At 39.8% G+C, this 8,749-nt stretch overlaps 1 protein-coding gene across 2 annotated transcripts in view; it reads right to left on the bottom strand.

The window, feature by feature from the left end:
- LOC103468213 (homeobox protein Hox-B8a) overlaps positions 1-1,300 on the bottom strand; it is a 5,909-nt gene extending 4,609 nt beyond the window's left edge. Inside the window, exon 1 of one of the 2 annotated variants that reach the window (XM_008415117.2) lies at positions 354-1,300. In XM_008415117.2, the coding sequence (XP_008413339.1) occupies positions 354-786 (433 nt within the window). In that variant the 5' untranslated portion in view covers positions 787-1,300. The remainder of the gene's footprint in view (positions 1-353) is intronic. The other variant, XM_008415118.2, reaches the window with a different exon arrangement.
- Positions 1,301-8,749: the final 7,449 nt, after the last annotated feature.

The following is an 8,749-nucleotide window of genomic DNA, read 5'->3' as shown; positions in this document are numbered from 1 at the left end:
TATATATATATGGTGTTCAAACTGCTCAATCGCACCATCGCTAAGTGAGGATAATGGATAGTAGAGCGGCGCTGCTGCTCTCCAATCTTGTGTATCTATTCTCCTATTTTCTATCTGCTTTAGAGCTTGTTTGTTGTCTGAGTTTTTGTTTTTTTAGCCGAAGTCAATTGCACGTGAAAATTTTACCTTTTTTCCCTACGCAGATATATTTAGTACATATTGGAATATGCTGTCTAACCCCATCTGCCCTGGAATATTGAATCCCAGTTTCAGAAAATAAGAACTTCTGCTCAGATAAAGAAAGCCATAAATATGAAGACATGGCTATTATAGCTGCACTACCGTTTTCTCACCTTGTGGCCTCATCCAGGGAAACAGTTGTGTCGGTGAAGGGCTCTGCTCGGTTCCCTCCGTGTCCTCGTTGCCCAGTCCGGTCGCGCCACCGAGCTTACAGTCGCTGTACTGGACCAAGTCGGCGTCCTGGGTTCCAAAAATTGTCTGTCGTTGCAGTGCGTCATATCCATAAAAGTTCCCCGGCTCGCCGTGACATGTGACCGCGCACGGACTCTGCTGGTAGGGGTTGCTTGGGAGCGAGGACGAGCTGTGGTGGTAGAAGTCCTGGATCTGCGGAGTATGCTGGAAGGTAGCGCCGGATCCCGGTCCGTAGACCACCGTGGGCCGGCTGCCAGCCAGGTCTTGTGCGAAGCCACACTCATAGTAGTTTGGCCGTAACGAATCTCCACTTTTATATTTCGAGAAGAGCGAGTTTACAAAATATGAACTCATCTTTCGTGGAATGAATATTCTTAAATGTGCGTTTGGCTCAGCACAGTCAAAGTAGGCTTTCTGGTGTGTGTTTTTCCTTCTCTTTTTATTGTTTCCCCCTGCTTCTGTGCTGTGCTGAGAGGGAGTAACACGCCGACAACACACACATACACACACATACACACACAGACCAAAATGGGGGAAAGAGAATCGGGTCCGCCGCCGGGGCTGTTCAGCTTTCCCTCACAGCCACAACACACAAGCTGGTTGCAGTGTGAGTAACGGCGACAAGAAGCAGCCAGAGCAGGGATAGCGAGGAAAAAAGCAAAGCAACTGCAACAACAGTACAACAATCAGCACGGTTCCATTGGATATCCGGTGAAAAAAGAGAAAAAGAAGAACAAAGGCAAGAAGAAGCAGCAGAGAAGAAAGACTCCTGCGCATCACAATCACAATTCCAGTGGAAACGCTGGAACCGGGAGCCTGTCGCGCTCTCACCCAGCTTTCGGTGATTTACTCCTTTGCAAATGACTTGTTTCATATTTTCTCTCTCTCTCTTTCTCTCTCTTTTTCTCTCTCTCTCTCTAGCTCCCTCTCCTGCACGTTCTTTCCTCAGTCATGGCGCGCGCGCGCAGGCGCGCGTGCGTGTGTGTGTGCGCGCGTGCGTGCGTGTGTGTGTGTGTGTGTGTGTGTGTGTGTGTGTGTGTGTGTATGTGTGTGTGTGTGTGTGTGTGTGTGTGTCATTTCCAATTTGCGTCTATTAACAGTTCTCCATCTTTTAGGTAAATGTAGAGAACATTCAACCCTTTTATTATTTTGTCCTTCGCCGAATCAGAGCCTTTTTAAATCATTTGACTGGAAGAACTTGATTCTTAATACAGAGGTTGGCAGATAAAGACAGAAGAATTGCCGGCGTCGAGCAGAGTGCGAACGGTAAAATTAACGAGAATTCTCCCGCTCTGCGTATCATCAAGTGTACACTTCAAGCTAACTAACCCAGAGAAGAATAGTTTTGAGTGTGAATGGGTGGATAGAGGTGGAGGTTTATGTACTGGTCACATACAGTCGCTCTTTCTCATGTATCTCGCTGAATTGTGAAACGGGAGCGCGATGTTACTGGGAGGCCGAACATGTCGGAGCGGCCTACCGAGAGAGGGGAGCTGAGCCAGGGCAGAGAGGGAAAGAGTCGCGCTTCCTAATTGGTTGCAGCTTTTACAAGATCTTGCCTATAAATGTAATGGACGTTTTAGAGTCAGCTGTGGGAGCTTTCTTTGCTTTCCCTTTTCATGACCGCTGCTACTGGTGAGAAAATAAATGAGCTTCGAAGCGTCTCTCTGAAGATCGGAGAGTCTACTTTTAGAAATATGATCTCCATAAACATGTGAGAAGAGCCGGGGAGGATAATAGTCTTGGACAAAGTGGCTGTAAACGCTTTAACAAACTATAAAGTAGTGTAAAGCGGGATGACACTGTGTTTACCTCGCTCCAATAGAGAAACTAAATTGGGAGGGAAGGGGATTAAGACGCGCCCTTTAGATACCCGCAGCCTGTAAACGCCTTGTGGCGTTTTCTTCTCGCACCAGCCCATTCACCCCCCCCCCCCACCCCCCCTCTCTAAATATGATGAGAGCTACACATAGAGACGGACTATCTTATGAAAATGTAAATGTAAAACAAAACAAAATACCAGCCCTCTTTCACCCGAACCCCTCCGTACACACACACGCACACACACACACACACACACACACACACACACACACAGCCAAGCCCACGACATGAACTAACTTTATTATTAATAAAGATATTTTAATACTCTTTTATGATGTCATAAACAATGTTTTTGTATCTTGGCTGTTTTTCTCATTCTTTGAATATGAATTTGGTTCCAAGATGCGATTTTATCTCCAACCTGTTTTCTTCATTTCTTTTTTTTTTTTGCTCATTTCATCCATAGTAAATGTCATTACAGCATGTTTTAATTATTTACTTCTTACAACACTTAGACTGGAGAACACAAATGATGTCAGCATCTGCGTGAAATACAGACTTTGTTGCATTTTATCAGCTTAAGTAATTTTCGCAGTAAGTTTTCAATTTATTGCCGAGAATATGATCTTATTGGAACTCCTCTGCGCCGTGTTTTACTAGTGCAATAAAGGGTTGGCTTGAAAGATCTGTTGTCTGTATAATGAGATGGGGGCCTGGCGCACAACATAGTTACCTTACCTCATACAGAGATTACCTGACTATTGTCCTTACCAATTTCCCTTATCTTCGTAAGACCATTGACACAAAATGCCCGTTTTTTGCAGATACCCAACAAACAGCGACAGTTTAGAAAGTCAGTCAGCTTACCCAATACTCGTCTGCATTTGAATCAACAAAGCGACATTTCGCTATTCACTTTGCTAATCTCTCCACTGGGTAAAGCCTAAACATAAAGCTCGATGCATTTGACTGAACATAAAGAAGCTTCTGTGCTGCCCTATCTTTTTTTTTAGAAACCAGTCCACAAGACACGTCCAAATCAGGAATATCCTGGGAATATGCAACGGTGCATTAAATCTTTGTATGTTTATTTTCTAACTTAATGATCCTGTACACATCTGGATTATTATCAGAGACCCCTTTTTTTTTTTACTCTCCACAGTATTAAATGACATGGGCCTGCCTCAGGTTGCTGAGAAGCAAAGTTGTAATATAAACGCTGACCAGCTCACAACGTCTGCTGAAGTAACATTAATTAAAGTTTATCGCAATGAAAACATATTCAGGCTGAGTTCTACCCGTTTGTAAGGGAGATCCTACAAGCATAACTCAGGGAGGAAGTTAACTTTGAAATCAAGAACTACTTTATCAGTGGAGCAAGATCCCCACCAAGCGGCCAAATGTAGTTATGACATAAGAGGATAAACTATCACGTGGCTCTGTACTGCTCCTAAGTCACAATATAAGGTGGTACACCAAGTGGTTTCTACATGGGACAGACTCAAGCAACCGGACAGTTTAAAAATAAAAATGTAAAATTAAAGTAAGAAAGAATACATGTGATATGCCTAAATTTTATTCCATGACCAACAGAAAACGTTGTGAAATTAAATGGTTAAATGTCAGATCAGAAGCCTTACATTTGCTGCTGGTTATCTAAAAAGCAGTGGTACCGGATAGAAAAACATAAGGACGGCAGATTCATCTTTTAACAATATAATATTTACATGCATCACCCCAAAAAACTAAATTATAAATCTTTATAAAATATATATGTGTAAAACAGCAATCAGCCTCGCAGAATGTCAGTTATATCAGAAAAACAATACAAATTGTGTGTTTGAGGCCGGTAAGTGTTTGTGAAATGTTAAATTAAAGGCAGTAATTCTGAGGAGAATATAGCACGTACCTTGGCTTTAACTTCAATGGAAATACCTAAAACGACAAATACAAGAACACACACACACACACACACACGCACACACACACACACACACACACACACACACACACACACACACACACACACACACACACACACACACACATATGCACAAGATATATTTAAAAGCCTCAAAGTCTGTAAATCAATGTTTATCTCAAAAACCTACAAATTAATGCATTATAATCACAGCATGGTAAGATGGCTCACTGACAGCCGGGTACTCTATTTTTGTCAGTAAATTCAGTGAATGAGAGCAGCCCGGTCAAACTGTCCATTAAAAACCTCCGGAAGAAGCTCCGGACCAGGCCCTGCCTGAATGAGTAGCGCTTCCTTTTGCTGCAGAAGTCATGTGTTTGGATGTGGAAGTTAATGGCGCCTGCTGTTAGCATGCCAGGGGGGAAAAAGGCGGTCGAGAAAACGCACCCCCCACCCCCCACACACACAGCACCCGTACCCTGGTGGGACAACTAAAACCACCAAAAGAGGAGGAAGTGAAGGAAGGATGCTTCTCCTGCTCTCCCGCTGCTGCAGCAGGGCTCATTCTTTTCCTCTCTCATCACACACATTTGTGGCTTACTTCCCTGAATGTCCAGGGTTTTCCATTCCGGCAGCATTATGTTTATTCGTCTCATTTTGTCATGAACTCTGTCCTGTGCCGCTCTGTCAACGGGTGGGAGCTTGAGAGAACAGGGGGCTTCAGAAACTTTTGTTTCTTTTATCTACGGAGGTTCTCTCGTCTCCCTCCTTTATTCCTCACGGCGTGTTTGTTTTACAGCCGTTTAGTTCTTAACCTTCAGAAATTTATACGCTATAAACTTTTATTGCCGTCATATTCTTTTATTGCGCCTCTCTGCGAGCGGAATCCCCTCTTTCCCTCTCTCCCCTTGCCTTCTTTTCATTCTTCCTCTTTGCTGTTTTTTTACGACACCCGGCAGTACCTTCTTCTCCAAAGCATCCGCACCGGGATTCTGCTTCCCTCTGCACAACATAGCCTCCGTGTTTTTTAACCGTGGGCCGTGGGACGCGTGGTAGAAGCAGCACTTCCTGCGTCTGTCGCTCTGTTTCTCTTTGTGGTATAGTGAAAGGAAGTGTGCACGACAGCTGACGCGTAAAGACGCAGAGGAGGTGAAGGAGAAGGGAAAGCTGCCAAGCCTTAACTGGCCCAAAGGGGAAAATCCTATCTTTTTTTTTCTTTCAACTTTTTTAATCATATCCAACTCAAATATAAGAAATGAAATAAATACCGCCGTTCTAATCAAGGCGCCGGCTTTTACAAGATGTATTTGTAGGAATATTTTATTATGACGCTTATAGATCAATCTGGAATTCCACTGCAGCAGATCGCAAATGGTAGTTTTATGTTTTTGTAACCACAGCATTATTTATTTATGTTATTATTATTCATACTTTTCAGCAATGGGCCATCAAGAGATCTATTAAAACCAACGGCTTCATGTTTAAAAATAAAATCAACTGGTACCATAGAGCAAAACATAATTTAGTCTCATATTTGGCTTCATGTTAGTGTGAGATTTTCAAATATGGTTCACAACTACCGTGATTAATTCGCGAAATATGTTTTGTGTTATGAGGCAAGCTGCAAAATTACTTACTGCATTTGGTAAACATTCAGCCCCAAATGAAAATGTGTTTCAAATGTAACGTTCTTCTTCTTCTAATAATAATAATAATAATAATAATAATAATAATAATAATAATAATAATAATAATAATAATAATAATAATAATAATAATAATAATAATAACACGCACGCACGCACGCACGCACGCACACACACAAACACACACACAAACACAGCACCCGTATTAATAATAATAATAATAATAATAATAATAATAATAATAATAATAATAATAATAATAATAATAATAATAATAATAATAATTTTTACGATTGTGACAGCTGTTACATTTAGACTACGCTTCTAATAATTTGACCCAACAAATGTGCTTCGGTTATTACCTTCAGTCTGATTAATCGGTTCCTCCGACTCGGTCAGAAGCAACAGTAACTTGTACACAAGATGGAAACATATCTGCTTCGCATGCCAATAACAGGATTCCTCTGCGCGGGCTGAACATGTGCGGCGCAGCCGCTGCAGTTTGAGCCGGGCACACTGAGCATGTACAAAAACGGAAAAATATGAACAACCTTTGCTTTCAACTCAGTTTATGCATATAGAGAACTCCTTCACATCCAGGGAGAAGAGGCACATGTCGTGGCTGTGGATCTAAACGTTATTCTGTAATTTGCAGACAGAATAAATATGAGGTCGAATTAAGAAACATTTTGTTGCTGTGACTGCCACGAAATTATAGACAATATCTTTACACATTTACTTAAACCCCATTGTCAGTTTAAACCCCATTGTTGATTTAACTTACTCTAAATCACAGGAAAGAAGGTTTCCTCTTGCTTAATGGCAACATGTTACATTGATTTAAAAGAACGGGACTGGAGCAGAGAACCGCAGATGGTGTTAATGTGAGGAGTGTTCGGTGACAAATACGACTGTATCAACAGACTGTAACATCACTACATTAATAGCAAACTAACATCAGATTAATGAGTTGGATCATTGACATTTTCTTCAGAGTCACGTTTGAAATCAGGTGTAATTTTTTTAGGAAAACAAGCTTGAATTCGTTTTACATGGTGTGAAGCATTTAATTTTATGGAGTTTCATTTAAGGCATTTCAGCGAACAACATGTTATGTTTTCCTTGATAAAAGTCCATCACTGATTTGAAACGTAGGACAGATCATAATTATTTCATGAATACATAAGAATATCTAAAAAAATAAAAAACAACAACCTTGTTCTGCATGTGACAGCTGCTGTATGAGGGGCCGTTTAGGACAAAATCTATGTTTTGTCTCTCACACACTACAAAAAACTCACGCACACTCAAAACAAACCTCACGCACACTCCAAAAAAACCTCAGCTGTTAGTACAGTGTATGTGTGCGAGAAAGATAGCTTTTGTGTGCGTGTGCGAGTTGTTAGTACAGTGTATGCGCAATTTGAGTATTTTTTGAGTGTGCTTGAGTTTTTTTTAGTCTGCGTGAGGTTTTTTTTGAGTGTGCATGAGTTTTTTGTAGTGTGTGAGAGACAAAACATAGATTTTGTCCTAAACGGCCCCTCATACTGCTGTTTTCTGTCTCTCCATAGGCTGATTGTGAAACAGATTCCACTTCTCCCTGAAAGTCATTCTGAAAACAAAGGCGTGATCTCATTAATGAAAGCACGGAACACAAAGAGTTACACTTTACTAAAACACATTACATATCTAACACGTTGTGCTGATTAACTCTCTACCAGGACGGATAATTGAACTGCTTTTCATATTGTGTTTGCTAGAAGATTTTGTAGTTGTTATTAATACATAACACCTTATTATCATCTTTAAATCAAAGGAGCTATTCTTGATCTTTTTTAATTATTTATGAACTTTTAAAGTTAAAAATTACATTGACACATTATTCAGGGTTCATTTCACCACATTTGAAAAAAAAACCAAACATTTGTTTCTTTCTTAGAATGCCTTCATATGCTACCATTTCACTGTTTCTTTCTTTTATTTTTAAATAGTGATATCAAACATGCAAAAAAAAAAAATTAACTGTTATATATCTCTTATATTAAACAAGGAATGTAGTTTTTATTATTAGATTACAAAAATAAAATACCCTATGTCTTAAATAGGGTATTCTATTGAAAACATTTTATGCATTTATAAATTATAGGAAGAAAACTCAGTTTGAAAATTTAATTCATTCCATTTCAACACAGGAACAATATGACCATTCCTTTAGCAATTGGAACATTCTTAGGAAAAAAAATATTTTTTCCGGCTTTGAAATCAGGTGCATTTAGGTGACTCTAGACTTCCCACTCTGTTGTAACTTCCATGAACAGTACACAGCATAATTTTCTTTGGACAGAAGATCTCCAGCAGAACTAAACTCAACAAAGGCGGCCATGTGCCAAGACTAGGAAGGGGATTAGAGAACAAATGAGACAGACTCATAAAAGTACCAGGCTAAGCCTGCATTCAGTTAGACTACTTTTTGTGTCTGTGCAGATTATTTAATAATACTTCACTTGTCCATGAAGCCTAATGACACCAGTCGAGCTGCGAACACAGAAATATGGAAGCCAGGTAGCAATTAATTTAGAATATCTAATTTTAGAAAATACATCAGGTTTGGATAACTTTCATTTGTTTTTTTTTTTTGTTTTTATTTTGTGGGGAAATTTCAAGATATTGTTGATCAGAGCCCTTGAAGTACACTAAAAGAGACCAATACACAGTCTCTGAGTAAAACAGAAAAACACCGGTGAGTAGGACAAATTTATTAGATTTTTATTCTCTACTCTGTTTCCAGTTAGAATCTAAAACAGACTAAAACGTCTTTCTCAAACTTTGCTTCTATCTATCTATCTATCTATCTATCTATCTATCTATCTATCTATCTATCTATCTATCTATCTATCTATCTATCTATCTATCTATCTATCTATCT

Source organism: Poecilia reticulata, linkage group LG8, assembly GCF_000633615.1.
Source record: "Poecilia reticulata strain Guanapo linkage group LG8, Guppy_female_1.0+MT, whole genome shotgun sequence".
Taxonomy (NCBI): domain Eukaryota; kingdom Metazoa; phylum Chordata; class Actinopteri; order Cyprinodontiformes; family Poeciliidae; genus Poecilia; species Poecilia reticulata.
Note: the sequence above shows the minus strand (reverse complement) of the source record. Positions and strands in the feature narration are given on the sequence as shown.